The following is a 16,013-nucleotide window of genomic DNA, read 5'->3' as shown; positions in this document are numbered from 1 at the left end:
GGTCAGTCTTACTGATGGCAGCTGCTGGTGTCCCCTAACCTCCCAGGAGAAAGTGCAGTCAGAAGCAAGAAGGAGTTGTCTACATCTCAGACTTATTAGACAGTCTCTCCCCCAAATGTGTTTTCCTGGTGACTAGGAATGCATTTGAAAGTTGGATTTTATTTTTTTACCAATTTCTACAGCTTTCTGAGGCTTGATTTCCTCTGGGTGAGCCTCCAAATCATTAGAGACCCCATGGTTAAAATCCCCATATGAGATATCTTGTGTAGGGTGACCCCAATATGAATAAGCTTATTCTTCAGCTTGCATGCAAATGAGATCCTGGTGGTTCTGTTCAGTCAATGGCATCTATGTATTGAAGACATACTATGTGCCGGTCTGCATCAAATGATTCTGATCTGTGGAGAAGAGTCAGCTTTATCCCTGCCTTTCACAGAACTGGCATTCTAGCAGGAATTGTAGAATTAAGCAACTTATTACAATTATTCAATGACATGCAATGAGATGCAAGCTGAGGAGGTTCCCTGAGGCCCCTGAAGCTCCCTAGAGTGATGGTAACAGAGCCTGGGACTGAAGCACCCATGGGCTGAGAGAGGACAGTTTGGATGAGAGGTGGAGGTGCTAGGTGCCAAGATAGCTCAGCCTGAGTGTCCTGGCCTCGGTCAAAGTGGCTGCCCTAAAGCTGTGACCTTTGGGCTGAGAGCTAAGGGATGTGTAGGTGTTCACCAGGCTAAGGAACATGCAATGTGTGTGTGCACATGAGTGTGTGTGCACATGCATGTGTGTGCACGGGCATATGTGTGCGTGTATGTGTGTGCATATGCATGTAAGCATGTGTATGCTACAAATGTATTGTGTGTGATGCATGTGTCCATGCATGTGTGTGCATATGTAAGAGCATATGTATGTCACAAGTATGTTGTGTGTGCATGTGTATGTTACAAGTGCATGGGTGTGCAGGTTGCAGATGCATGTATGAAACCATAGATGCCATGAGTATATTGTCCATGCATGTGTGTGTCCATGTGAGAGTATATGCAGGTGCATGTGAGCATGTGTGTACAAGTATATTGTATGTACATGTGTGTGCACGTGTGTGTGAGTGTACATATGCCACAAGTACATGTGCGTGCAGGTTTCAGGAGCATGTATGTGTTTGTGTGTCCCAAGTGCCTGTGTATATAGATGCTCTTCAGCCTTCACATCTCCTTCCTATCACAAATCAGTCATTGTGAAGTGGATTTCAAGTCTTCTCCATATGGTGCAGTGTTTCCAAGCCTCTTTTGGATCATGAATCATTTCAATAAACAACAACATAACAACAACAGCTATTCCATGTTAACTGCATGAGAGTCATTGTGCCAGACATTTAATGTGTGTTCTCTCATTTACTTCTCCAGCAAACCCAAGAGGCAGGCCTATGGTTATTGTTCCATTCTACAGAAGAAGAAACAGAGGCTCAGGAAGAGGAAGGCTGTTTCCCACGGTGGCCCTGAGCACAGGTCTGTATGACTCAAAGTATATGCTCTAATACACTAAACTCTTTCCTGCCACCAGAGCAAGTGACACAGCAGATTGACCTTATGGCAGGTCCCTCTCCCACTGTTAACGACAACACTCTCCTAGCAGTGAATGGAAAGTCTTCAGTGAAGTTCTGTTCCAGCTCAACCACTGATTCACTGTATGACATTGGAAAAGTCCCCCACTCTTTGTTGCCCTGGAGCTTGCTGAGCTCTATCACTCCACATGAAGAGCTTAGCACCACCATCCACAGACGGCAGGCAGGTTACACAATCTCATGAAATCCCTGTTTCCTCATCGCTAAAATGGAGCTAACAATGGTACCCTCCTGATAGTACTGCGGAGGGGTTGACCGAGCTCATGTGCGAAGAACGCTCAGTCCTGTGACTGCCTCACGATGTGTGCCCAATAAACCACAGCCGTCGCTGATGCTGAGGACACAGGAGAGCCAGAGAGCTGAGAGCACCAGCCTGGGAATCAAGTGGACCTGGATTCAAATGATTCAAACGCTCACTTTGCCTTCTAATCGTCACGTGACTTGGCAAAAGTTATTTAGCTGCCAAATTTTCCTCGCTTGTAAAATGGGAATTAAAACAGCACCTACTTCATAGGTATGTCTGAGGAATACATGAGATAATACACATAGCATTGCCCTATGAATGTTAGTTAACATCATTACTATTTGCACATATTGAGTAATATTATAAATAAGGATTATGTGGGGTCTAATTTTGTTCTAGTTCAAGGTTTTAGAAAAAAATAAATAGAGGTATCTGGTTTGGTCAGATTTACTAGACATTGTACTGTTTGTAAAAATTTTTTGAAAGAAAAAAAAAAACGGACCTGTCTCATGAGTCAATAGAAAGTCAGTTTCCTTTTGGTTGAGGCCAGCAGTTCTGTGCAGTTTATTCTGGTGCTGGCTGGCGGTTTGGTTAGGTTCAAGGCCATGACCATGAGTAAGTGATTCACTCTTGCCAAAAACTGTAATCATGGTCATATTCTAAATATTTATACTAAAAGAAACCAAACCTGCTCCACCTTCAGGGGTCACAGGCACCACTCCCTCACATACTGGAGTTCATTCATTCATCCTACTCAGGCTTATTAACCATTCACCTCGTGCCAGGCACCAGGCACTGGTCATGCTGGTGGCTAATGGGACAGAAACCTGCTAGCAGCTTTGGCCAGTTTTGGAGAAACAGCCAAATCAGGGCCCTCAATGATGGTAGCTGCACCTGGGCTGTGTAGGCTCCTACAGAGAATGCAGGCCATCTGTTTGGTGCATATCACAATGTGGTCTGTTCCAGCTGGGAAAGGCACTTGGGGATCATCTCAGGCAACACACACCCTTTACAGCCACTGAGATCTCACAGCTGGGCTAAGATCCTGCTATTCTGACTCCTAGATCAGCACCTCTCCCTTCCTCCTAGATGCCCCAAGATTTCCTCCACTTCACACAGAGCAGGTGGTCTCCAGACATTTTAGCTCACAAACAACTTCTAACATAGTGATAATGAGAATTTAAAAAGTAATATCACTCCTAACAGTATCTTTCACTTACTGGATGATTTCTGGGTGCCAGGTACTTCATTAAACATTTTATATGATATGCCTCATCTAACATTCAAAGAACATTATTGGTTAGGTCATTATTATCCCATTGTACAGAAGAGGACACTGAGGTCCAGAGAGGAGAAGGGATTTTCCCATGTTAACACAGCTAGAAGTTGCAGAACTTAACTTTACCTGACTCCAAACCCCGTGCACACGGCCACCACACAATATCCCCTCGGTGGGACACAGAGCACTGGAGACCTGCCCTCCCGCATCCTCTTCCTGTGATTACCTGGCGAGCAACAGATTGATGCCTGCTGCTAGGAGGGAGGAAGAAAGAGCATCAGGTGGGCAGAAAAGAGGCTTCAAATCTAGTCCATGGCTTTAGCACCCACTAAAATCCAGGACTATAATGAGCTTAAGGGTGAAGAAAGACAACAGTGGAGAGCACACTGGTGAGGAGATGGATGGGTGGGTCTACAGACTGTTCCAGTGTCTTCTCCAGGTGAAGGGTGGCACCAGGTGCTGGAAGAATACCTGTGTCGTGTGACCTGGGGCAAACCATGTCCTGTCTACTAGAGAGGGAGAACAGGATAACAATCAAGCACGTGGCCTCTGAAGCCAGACAACCCAGGATGAAACCCCAGCTCTGCCTCTTACCAGGTGTGCGACTTCATACAGTATTTAGCATACTGGGCGTTAGCTTCCTCTTCTGTAAAAAAGGCATAATAACGCCTGTCTCATAGGATCATTATGAAAACTAAATGAGTTAATACACAGAATGCCCTCAGAACAGTACCTAACATAGAGTAAGAAACTATATGCATTTTTGCTAAATGTTTAAAAATTATATAAACTAGAGGTTATAGTACCCGACTGTTGAATTAAGATGCTTTGGCTGCAAAGTAACAGAATATCTGATCCTGAGTGGTTTCAACAGAAAGCCTTTATTAGTATTACTTTCTCATTAGTATAATGAGAATCCTCCAAATGGAGACGGTTCCAGGCTCAGGGATGTCCCAGGAACTCAGGATCTTCTTATCCCTCACCCTCCCTTTGACCATTTTCCACAAATCATTCCCCATCCTGTCCTAAGATGGCTGCCACAGTTCCAAACATCACATCCCATTACCACAAAGCCAAATATCACATCCAGATGTCACAAAGCTACCCCTAGAAACAGAAAGTAAGGAATAGGGAATCTCTTTTGCACCTATTGCTGTCTTATGAAAGAGAAACTACTTCCTAGAAGCCTCTCTGAAGACTTCCTTTTTCTGTCATTAGCCAGAACAGGGCCATGTGATCACCTGCAGCCCCTGTAGAAGGCTAGCAAAGCAATATCCTGCATTTCTGTCACGATATAGAGCTGGGCTCCACAGCCAAGAAGATGGGAGGAAGAAGAGTAGTTGAATAGGCAATCAACATGCCTTGCAAGATAGTCTTGAGAAGGAAATGTGGGGAAAAGTGCAGGAATGTTGTGAAAGAGTTAACTACTTCCACTGCACCTATGTAAGACATTGTTCTCAGAAATAATCATATCAATAGCAGTGCTTCACCCTGTGGGTTAGAGGTAGAGTCTATAGAAATGCAGGATGCCCTGTGTCTACTAAAATACAAAAAAATTAGCTGAGCGTGGTGGCAGGCACCTGTAATCCTAGTTACTTGGGAGGCAGAGGCAGGAGAATTGCTTGAACCTGGGAGGTGGAGGTTGCAGTGAGCTGAGATCGCACCATTGCACTCCAGCCTGGGTGACAGAGCAAGACTCCATCTCAAAAAATAAAAATAAAAAATAAATAGAAATGCAAGATGCCGATAATTCTAGGTTGTCCTGTTCTTTCCCCATGGATATGGCAGCCAAGGGACAAATAAAAGGAAACCGACTGCCCTGACACTAAAACTGACATTGTATGGCCTCATAATAACCCAGGCCTGGAAAACAATAGTTCACCAACTTCCCCTCTCATTTTGGTGGATTATAAATAAAGCCTGGAGGGAAAGTAATGAAATTAGTTTCAGAACAGTGACAGAATTCCTCTGAAAGCAGAAAATCTTTATTTAGAAAATACCTTGTGGGCCATTCTGTAGTGAAAAGTCAGTCCTCTGGCCATAGTCTAGATCTGAGCTCAGCAAACATTTTCTCTAAAGGGCCACATAATAAATACTGTAGAATTTTCAGGTAATAAGGCCCCTGTCACAACTACTCTACTCTAGGTAGTGTAGGCAATGACAATGTGTCAACAAATGAGTGTGGCTGCATTCCAATAAAACTTTTATTTTTTTAAATTTTTTATTTTTTACTTTTGAGATGGAGTCTCGCTCTGTCACCCCAGGCTGGAGTGCAGTGGCATGATCTCGGCTCACTGCAACCTCCGCCTCCTGGGTTCAAGCGTTCTCCTGCCTCAACCTCCCGAGTAGCTGGGACTACAGGCACACTCCCTGCCCACTTTCCGCCGTTTGTCACCCCGCTTCCCAACTGCCCCCTGATTTTTGTATTTTTAGTAGCGATGGGGTTTCACCATGTTGGTCAGACTGGTCTCAAACTCCTGACCTTGTGATCCGCCTGCCTCGGCCTCCCAAAGTGCTGGGATTACAGGCATGAGCCACCATGCCCAGCCATAAAACTTTATTTATAGAAACAGGTAGAGGGTCACATTTGGCCCACAGACAGCAGTTTGCCAACCCTGGTTCTACATGGCAAGTTACGTAAGACAACAACCTAAGCCAGGGGACTCAAGCTCTACTGCCCATGGGGCTGGAGAGGTAAAGAAGTAAAGCAGGCTGGGTGGGGACTGTGACATGTGGAGAATATATGACTCATGGAAACAAGGCAGTTGCAAAAACCAATGTAATCAGACCCTCCAGTATTTTAGGAAAACCAGAAATGCAAATATGAGGGCATATTCTCATTTTTAAATATTGGCACCGATTCAAAATTTTAAACCTGGTGCAGACCTAACTGAATAAAAAACATCTGGGGGCCAGCACAGTTTGGGGGCAGCCAGTGTGTGGCCTCTGGCCTAGATCACCCTTCCTGAGCAATGTGCTATGACAACCAAGTACACATGACACATTTGAGTGGCATGATCCAGGAAACTTAGGCCAACGCCAGTCTGACCTATTGCTAATGGAATGCATAACTGCCGCCGTCCTGCCCAGTGGCCGGGCATATGGGAGGCCATTCACATGCACGACTGCAATGAGCTGCACGTGCACTGCCACTCCAAGTCTGGACTGTAATTCTCTCCCTGCCTCACTAGTCCTCTGCTTTCTATAAGCAGTGTTGGCATAATCAGTGGCCTGGGACATCAGATGCTACGTAATATGCAGCGTGTGGACCCTCCTGACATACTTCAGAGAAGGAGTGAGATCATATGAAAGGGACTTAACAAGCCATGAAACCACACAGACATCAACTGGATTAGTTTCTGGCTTCCCCAGCCCCAAACACGAACTCAAATCCTCCAATAATGAGTATATTCTTTAGAGAGATCCAAAAAACCCAAGAAGCACGACAAACAGGACAGACACAAAGCAAAAGGACACTCAGCCAGCTTTCCTCCTGGTACGAAGGCCCTTAAGCTGTGCCCAACGCTGCCCTGCGGAAGCCCAGGCGCCACTGAAAGGCCCCAGGCTGCAGACAGCTCAGCTTGTGACATTCTGTCCTTGGCTGTCTTTTAGCCTGTGTTCTCACCTGTTCACTGACTTCTCTGCCTCTCCCTCCAGTTCCTGTAAATCTACAGCATCCTCAGTATTTGCCTTGAGCTTCTCTCTCACTTGGTTCAGCTCTACACCTTCCTGCCTTCTGCCCTATTTGCCTAGGTCCTCCACTTCAAAGGTTGCACTGACCTGCCTTTTCTGGTGTCTCTGGACATGCTCCATCTTCAGACCCTCACCTCCACTGGGACCACCAGCATCAGGCTCCAGCTCACCCTGTGCAAGGCCTCCCCATTTTTAAGGAGCTAGTTGAGTGTCTGCTTATCTTACCAAGGACTCTATGCCCACATCCATAACTTGCTAGCGAAGACATCAACCTAGATGCCACCTATTTGGGTCACAAAGATTCCCTCTCACTTCATCTCTGAAGATCACTGAAAACCACTCTTTTGATTCCCTCAGCTATATTTGGGGGTGGGGGAAAGGCAGGGATGAAAGAAAGAAAGAGAGAAAGAGAGAGAGAGAGAGAGAGAGAGAGAGAGAGAAACAATGCAAACTTCCTACCATAAATGATGTTCATCCCATGTCCACTGAATCCTATGTTCATCCCATGTCCCCTGAATCCTATTCTGTTCAAATTAGGTGCTGAGCCAGCAATTTTCTAATGGCTCCCCAATGGCTCTTCAAGTCTTATGATTTTTCAGGGTTTTCAGGGACCCAGGGAGGAGGGTTAAGGGGAATGCTACAGATCGGAGGTGACTTCAACAGAGCAGCTCCATTGGATCTGTTTTGTATACCATAGTCCTGCATGAAACTATGTTTGAAAAACTTATTCCACCACTAAAAATGTTAAAATTTCTGTGTTAGCCACTGTGACCAGGTGCGGATGGAGCAAGGCAAGCTCCCCTACTGAAGAAGCCCATAGGATAACTTGAGGTAGGCAATATTTTTGGCGTAGGGCAATTTGGAAAGTATTGGGCTAAATTTTTGTTTACAATGAAAAGTAGCTTATTGAATCTCACATTAGGTGTGTCTGTTCCCACAATTTAAATTATCTGCTTTGTTGAAAAGAAGAATAACATCAAGGAAGTATTACTTTTTATATGCTTAAGTATGAATGTCTGTTTCCATTTTCCCAGTGGTGAGATGGGGGAAATTTCTAATCTTTCCTTCTGAATTTAGACAGTAAAGCATTTCTCAGAAGTATCAGGAGGCCCTGCTCATCACTTGTTTAGTGCATAGACCCTTGGGGGCACCTCCAGAGGATTGTCAACAGGGCAAAACCTCTTAAAGCGGTGCTCAAACCCCTATTTTCTTCACTTCATTGTTCAAATTCATATTTCTCCCATGTGGTTTGTAGAAGTCTCCTAGGGGTTGGTAAGTCCCAACAAGTCTTACGAACAAGTGAGCAGACTAGGCTAGCAGTGGCCAAACAATACAGAGCCTACAGGGAGAGTCGTGTTCCGTCAGCTGAGCTCAAAGTCTAAAAGCCCTCACACACCCTCAGCTGACAGCTCAGGCAGTGACAGCTCATTCGGGAAGGAGATTTGCAGTTGTGAACACTGACCAGCTCTAAAAGAATAGAAAAGTAATTAGTCATATCGTTTTAGAGCTATGCATTATCAGACTCTCAGAATCAGAGCCTCTTAGAACCTCAGGCCTGGGAGAAAGCAGAGAGGCTCCAATATTGCATAATGGTTAAGTTCACCAGCTTTGAGTCAGATAGACCTGGACTTGAGACCACTCAAGGACTCTACCTGATAGGAAATGTATTAGAGGGCATGGGACAACTGGCAAGAAGGAAGTGAAAGTGTAAAACAAACTCGAAGCAGGTAGCAGAAGTTGCCAGGCAAACTGGCCCAGGAACCAGAGCTGTAATCAATCCATCCTGAGCATTTCATCTGCTCTGACACAGGTTCAGGATTCCAAGTCCTGGGCAGAAGATTCCAATCTTTTCCCTTGTCTCCCCAGGGAGTTTTGAAGAAAGTTTCAGGCATCATAATGGGAGGGGAAAACATCTTGGTTTACCATGCCAGCTAAACCATAAACACTAAGGGTGAGGCTCCCAAAGGAAAGCCAGGGGTGGGAATGGCTGCCTGGAACCATAAACGACACAGATCTACTATCCTGCACCTGCCACAGTGTTGCTCAGAAGACAGAAATGCTCCAAACCATGGCCTTAGCATACTGTGGGACACAAAAAAGCCCTCCATAAACATGAGTGCCTTCATTTACAACTCATGCTCCTGTGGGGAGCTAGATCCCCTCTAGAGCACACCTGTTGAAGCAACTGCCACTAACTGAGACTCCTTCTCCTTTGTAATCGCGTCCCCTAAGTTACCCTGAATGTGGAGGCCATTTGCTTGGAGAACTTTAAGAGTTTTTACTCATCATGTGGACGGCCCATGACACTGAGGGTCCAACAGTAAATATCTTGGACCAAACCTGGCTCAGAAAAAGATTCCTCCATTGGGACTCAGAAAAAGACTCTCCCTCCCTTATCCTCCCTTAGGATATTGGCATCGGGAATGTATTCACTTCCCTACTCCAGTATCCTAAGGGAGGATAAGGCAGGGAGAGTCTTTTTCTGAGTCCCAATGGAGGGAGTCTTTTCTGCTTGGAATAGAGAATACATTCCCTATTCCAGTAACCTAAGTGGTGTCCCCCTCCAGGTTCATTAGACTGAGTAAAGTGTTGGGTGCTGGCAGTTTAGCTTCACACACACTCTTAGGTCAGGAGAGAAAATAAAGGCGATGCAGCCTCAGAGACCTTATATTTTGTCTTAATATTCCGCTAGGTCAGGAGGAGGCTTTTGGATGCTCACGCCAAACCTCAAAACCTCTAAAAATGCGTGCCAAATAGGGGGACAGTCTTTTGCTTCACCATTTCCAACTATGGCCCTATTAAAGGGCTGCTGCAAATATCTGGGGTCTGAAGGCATGTGTGCTTAGCCTGAGGCATATCCTAAGTTAAAAATCAATTATGCAGAAAGGGGAGGGCAGACAGAAAGTCAGTCAGCCGTTGTCTAGCCAGTCAATGCCACCCTGCCCTGAAGGTCATCAGCTGGCCTGATGGGGGCAGAGCTACAGCATCGTCTCTGAGCTTATTTCTAACTCTATTCTGATGTTAGATGGGAGTATCAATATCATAGCTCAACAGTGCTCATCTTCAGCCTGGAGTCCTCTAGCTCCCTCCCCCTAAGGCAGCCACTCCCATCATGAGCTCATCAACAAATATACACTAAGACGCACTAGAAGCCTGTTGCCATGTGAGGGGTCAAATAATAATAGCTATAGTTTATGGAGTGTCTCCTACAGGTGGGACACAGCTTCCAGTGTTTTACCCACATTATCTCAATTCATCATCACAATGGTCCTGTCACTTTCCTCTTTCTGTAATAACTATTCACGCTGTTTGAATCACTGGGAGGTTTTTCATTGCATTGCACAGAATTCTGCTTTCCTTTTTGCTGTTTTTGTTTGTCCTTTGCCCTCAGAAAAGGCTAATAAATTCAACCAAATGGCTGGAGTTGGAGGGAGGAAGCAGGGATGACCTTGTCTGAAAGATGGTCTCCAACCCCTTCTCCTGCCTCCATCCAAGGACGAGCCTTCACCTGATATATAAAGTGAGGCTGATGAGAAAGTTCAGTCTCTGTTTGTGTTTCACCATCTCCAGTTTCAGAGGCAGCAGCTTCAAACTACTGCTGGAAATCGGAGCCAACTAGGGCCCCAGGGGAAGAAGGAAAGAGAACACAGGTTCACCTGAATGAGGGTCAGTGATGGCTCCCACTGAGTCTGGCAATCTCCCTTGTACCTGAGGAGACCTCCTGGTCCCTCAGATCCCCCTGCAGGGGCAGGAATGTCTGAGCCAGGACATTGTTTCTGTGGAATCTTCCCACCAATGAGTCTCCCAGCAGGACCAACTGTTTGGCTGTATTTAAACTGTCATTGAGCCAAGGCAATTTGGTGGCACACCCAAACTTCAACCCAGCAAGTACAATAGGTCTGCAGCTCGCGCCAACGCTTGTTTAAAACATCGTTTGAACCAAACAGCCAGTCAATTTAAAAATATTCCAAGCCAAGAGCCAATGAGATTTGAAAACAAGAAAAACTGAAAATGAAAATAAAAGGGAAATATATTAATTTATATATGTGCTCGTTTATTTATTAAACATTGCCTTTTTCCAGAGAGAATCCACGATGTCAAAGGCCAAATTGTTTTTTAAAATAAAACCGTATTACATATGTTCTGTACATTTCAATGATATCATAAAAATTCAACTTGGGGAAACATATAAAACGCAAAGAGTGTGTGTACGTGTGTGTGTGTGCATGTGTGTGTGTGCACGTGTGTGTGTGTGTGTGTGTTTTAACAGATAGGGAAACTGAAGCTCAGAGAGGTTAAGGCTCTTGCCAGAGTCACACAGCAGTGGATGGTAACATAAGGACTGCCCCAAGTCCTCTGATACGTGTATGGATGCGCACGTACCTACCTGTGCTTGCTGAGGCCACACTCTTGTTTCAGGCCCAACAGGGTCTGAAATGCAGGAGTTTTCTTCTCTTTTGCTCCCAAACATAAAAGGGATGTCATATCTCATTTTCACCTGAGTCATGCATTTATTCCTTCAGAATCATTTACTGAAGTCCATCCACGTGCCACCCGCTGAACCGGACATTTGGGATACAGTGGCCAAAAAGCCACATACAATTGCTGTGCACACAAAGCTTACATTTAAGACATCTTGGAGGCCAGCAATGTGTGCTCTGTGCTGAAACTGGGGCATTCATCTTTATAAGCCCTCCTAGCCAGAAAAACATTTAGAGGTCACCTAGACCCGGGTTTCCCAAAGTCCAACCATTCAGGTACGAACCCCACAGTTTCTGTCCTATGTCAATAACACTTTCTTATAGGTCTTCAACTGTTCTCATCTACATAAACACATCTATTTTAAGAGAAAACCCTCTATCACTGCTGTAAACGGAAAACTGGAATCACTTGTCTAAAATAAAAGGTAACCATAAAAATAAATAAAACAAAGACAAAACAATATGGTTAAATTATCGTCCAAGCACAGTGGCTCATGCCTGTAATCCCAGCACTTTGGGAGGCCGAGGCGGTGGATCACCTGAGATCAGGAGTTCATAACATGATGAAACCCCGTTTCTACCAAAAAATACAAAAATTAGCTGGGCGTAGTGGCGGGTGCCTGTAATCCTAGGTACTCGGGAGGCTGAGGCAGGAGAATCGCTTGAACCCAGGAGGCGGAGGTTGCAGTGAGCTGAGATTGCACCATTGCACTCCAGTCTGGGCAACAAGAGCGAAATAATGTCTCCAAAAAAAAAAAATTATCACCTAGAAAGACACCTGAAGCCTGTTTTCATTTTGTAAAAACATAAGCTCGGTAAGTGTTAAAAGGGTGTTGAAGAAATTTTAACTCTACACTGAGACTTTCTTCTTTCCCTTATCAAGAAGATTAAAGGAGAATTCAATCAGGCACAACTTTGTATGATTTAATTGTTTTTAATGTTGTGTTACACAGTCATGGCATTTAGGAAATCATTATCTAATCCAACCCTAAAACCCAGAGACAGGTAGCTACTGGACCAAGGTCACACAGCAAATGAATGGCAGAAAAAATAAACCCAGTCTCTGTGTTCCTACAGTAGACTGCAGATGAGCAAACTAACATCTGAATAAACTCTTGGATTTGTGCTTACCACAATTGAAGACTGATTTGATCCACTTTACTTTGGGATGAAAAAATCGTAATCCATCTCGAAGTGACAGATGCGGAGATCCCTCTCAATTTTCCTTTTCTCTCTTTTTTTTTTTTTTTTTTTTTTTTTTGAGACAGAGTCTTGCTCTGTCGCCCAGGCTGGAGTGCAGTGGCGCCATCTCGGCTCACTGCAAGCTCCACCTCCCGGGTTCACGCCATTCTCCTGCCTCAGCCTCCCGAGTAGCTGGGACTACAGGCGCCCGCCACCTCGCCCGGCTAGTTTTTTGTATTTTTTAGTAGAGATGGGGTTTCACCGTGTTAGCCAGGATGGTCTCGATCTCCTGACCTCGTGATCCGCCTGTCTCGGCCTCCCAAAGTGCTGGGATTACAGGCTTGAGCCACCGCGCCCGGCCTTTTTTTTCTGTTTTATCTATCCACTCATTTTCCATGTGTCATAAGTCTTGTAACAGAAATATGCTGAGATTTCAAATAGAACCTAGAAAGTTTTGTGGAAACATCCAAGCACCCCAAAATTCAAATATAATCCTTAGATAACCTGCTGTAATATGGAATTCAGGAAGAAAAAAATTCCCAGCCCCACCCGACAAGAACTCCTTGTCCTATAAAATCCTCAGTGTGAGTGTCCCATACTTGGCGAACCTCACCACATACCCACAGTAGCTCTTTAAATCAGGCCTGGAGATAAATGAGGAGAAATCCTCTCTCACCCACTGAGGCCACCTGCAATTTGCCTGCCCCTAATCCCCTTCAGGAGGCAGCTTTCAGCAATGTCCCCGGGAAACAGTGGCTGCGAGAACACACAGAAGCCTCAGCCTGCAGAGGAGGCACATTCTGGAGTCTTTGCGCATGGTGTCCTCTCCGGGAAGGTGAGGCCAGGGTTTCCATGTTCCTCTCCAAGGCCGGAACGGAGAAAGAGGAGAAGATGACAGTGAATAAAAACTGACCACTTTTTCTCTTTCCTTTCAGCTGACATGGGAACACTTTAGGACTGCTCAGAAGGACTGAAAACCATCCTTTATGGAGGTAACTCAAGCTCAGTTTTTCTCTGTCTGAGGGAAGGCAGCCTGCTTAACTGCCCAGGTTAGACTGTACTCATCTACCTTACTTGAGTGGCAGAATAACCCTGTGCCCTCCAGAGCTGGTGCCCTGTGAACATCCAAAAGCAAAGAGAAGTGACTCTTGTTCCTAAAGTGGAAAGAGCAGAACTTCCTATGATGCAGCTGGCGCTTCCTGAAATAGAACAGGATTTGAGCAAACGGTTTTCACTAGGCGGGTAGGAAAAGCTGCGTGTGGCTCGATATTTCCTCAGTGATGACTCAGACCCTTGCTCCTGGCCGCTGTCTCATCCTGATTGGGTCTGTTTTCCAATTATCAGGCTCAGCCATCAGATTCCCTCTCCCCGGGTCCTCTTTTGCCAGTGTTTATTATCCCACCAGCCTATTCTAGTTCTGGGGAGGTCAAGTCTCCGTCTTACCTTTTATGTCACTTATACTCTGCTACAATTTCTATTATGAATCTGATTAGAATTTGATCAACAGTTTATGTTTGTTTCCAGAACACCTCCTGTCTGGCCCTGCCTCCTTCTGGAAGAGATGATGATTTATGCTTATCTCAATCACAGGCAAGTCTTCCAAATCTGTAATTTGCGACTGTTTCCAAAGTTTGGGCATATGCCCCGTTACTACCAAAATTACCTGGAGAGAAGTGTATCAAGGGTGCTGATTCAGCAAAGACTCTCTTAGACACGCTGCATCACCCAAAATCCATTCCAGACTTTCCGGCCCTGTCTCAAACTGGCTCTTATTCAATCAGCATTTAGTGAGTCCTGACTATGAACCAGGCATTGTGCTTGGGGTACAGACACACACAAAAAAAGCCTGATCCCTGATGCCCCCATTATATGCCAATGTGGAAAAGACTGCAACAGAGTTATCTCAAAGCACGGGGGGAGTCTCAGAGCGAGGTGTGACCTGTCCCCTGCCTGTCTCTCCAGCTGCATTCACAGCATCCTCACCATCCTCACTCTGCTTGGTCCCACTGCCCTTCATTCTGCTTTGGGTTGCCCTGCTCTTCCCTCTGCCTGGAACGATCTTTTCCCATCGCTTCACTTGACTAGCTCCCTCTCATCAGTCAGTCTCAGTTTATGCATCCTCCTCAAACAGGTCTTCCTCAATCATCTCATCATCCCCTGTAGCTTCTCCACGTGCACCCCAGCAGTCTCTATCATGTCACCTTTGTTTTCTCCCTGGAAGCATTCTTTCAGTATCTGACACTACCTTGTTTATTTATTTGCATATTGCATATTACCTGTTTCTCCAAAACAAAATGGAGTCTCCACAGGGGCAGGAATTTTGAACCTGTGTTTATCACTATGTCCTTGATACCTCCAATAGACTTGGCACAGATTAGATGTGCCAACAGTAAATACTTGATGATTGAATGAATAATACTTTCTGTGGGGAAATTGGGAAAGGATTCATAAGGATGTGACTTTAGGAGGTAGCCAGGTGAGCAGTTATACAGGTGAGCATCTCCCATAGAAAGGCATGATGCTTTAGGGGAATAGCAGCAGGTACTGCAGGCCATGCAAGTGATCTCAAAGGAGGGTGAATAATCAGGCAGGGCCCCCATGGTGAGGATCTGTGGATGTCAATCTCAGGAGTTTTAATTTTTTTTCCACTAGGGCAGTGACAAGGTCACTCATCAACTAAACCTAAAGGGGAGGCAGCTAACCATATTTCACAGGGGGTCTTCACCCATACACGTGAGGGACTAGGGGCTCACGCTGTGAAACTGCCAAGGCTCTTTGCTAGCACCCCTAATAATACAATCACGATCGCTTACTTAAAACTCACCATGTGTTAAGCACTTCACTGGCATCATCTTATTTAATCCTCACAACATCCTTAGAAGACATCTTATCTTCCCCACTTGGCAGATAAAGATGAAAAGAGGAGAAGTGATTTGCTTAGAATCTGCTAAGTAGAAGAGCTGGGATTTGAACCCAGGCATTCAGACACCAAAGTCTGTACCCTACCAGCTTCTATTCCTTGGGAATGGAAAAGGCTTTCTGATTTTGCATGAAAGGGTGCCCAAGATGGAACATTCTAGATTCCTTGCTGCCCTCCTTTTCAGGCACTGACCTGTGTGTTCATGATATAAATCATCCACCTTCCTGACTGTTCGGAATGCTGGCATTTTGCCTTCAATCCCCTGCTGCCTACACTCTTTGGACATTCACTGAGGATGGTATGTGTGACCAGGGCCTTGACTGAGTTACTCAGCTCAGATTTAATCTCTTTGGGTCTCACTCCACTTAAGACCTAATTTCTGTCTTCAAGCATGTCCCAGGGAAGTAGGAGACTAAGGCAAGGATAAAAAAGTGAACTAAGATTAGTGCTAAGGGAATTTCTGTGCAAAACATCCATCTTCGAGGCCCTCAGTTGGCTGGACAGTACTGTTAGGGTAAAAACAAAAGTCCTTGTCAGGGCTCTGCCGGGTCATCCTTCAAATCCCAGCTCAGTAGCTTCAGGGAAGCCTTCTCTTT

General features: G+C 45.3%; 1 protein-coding gene across 2 annotated transcripts in view; it reads left to right on the top strand.

The window, feature by feature from the left end:
- ADRB2 (adrenoceptor beta 2) overlaps positions 1-15,525 on the top strand; it is a 144,584-nt gene extending 129,059 nt beyond the window's left edge. Inside the window, exons 2-4 of one of the 2 annotated variants that reach the window (XM_050794025.1) lie at positions 1,401-1,502; positions 13,433-13,489; positions 14,022-15,525. In XM_050794025.1, coding sequence (XP_050649982.1) covers positions 1,401-1,502; positions 13,433-13,452 — 122 coding nt within the window. In that variant the 3' untranslated portion in view covers positions 13,453-13,489; positions 14,022-15,525. Of the gene's footprint in view, positions 1-1,400; positions 3,857-13,432; positions 13,490-14,021 lie in introns of those variants that run through there. The other variant, XM_050794024.1, reaches the window with a different exon arrangement.
- Positions 15,526-16,013: the final 488 nt, after the last annotated feature.

This window comes from Macaca thibetana, chromosome 6, assembly GCF_024542745.1.
Source record: "Macaca thibetana thibetana isolate TM-01 chromosome 6, ASM2454274v1, whole genome shotgun sequence".
Classification (NCBI taxonomy): Eukaryota; Metazoa; Chordata; class Mammalia; order Primates; family Cercopithecidae; genus Macaca; species Macaca thibetana.
This window is presented reverse-complemented; position numbering and strand designations above follow the sequence as displayed.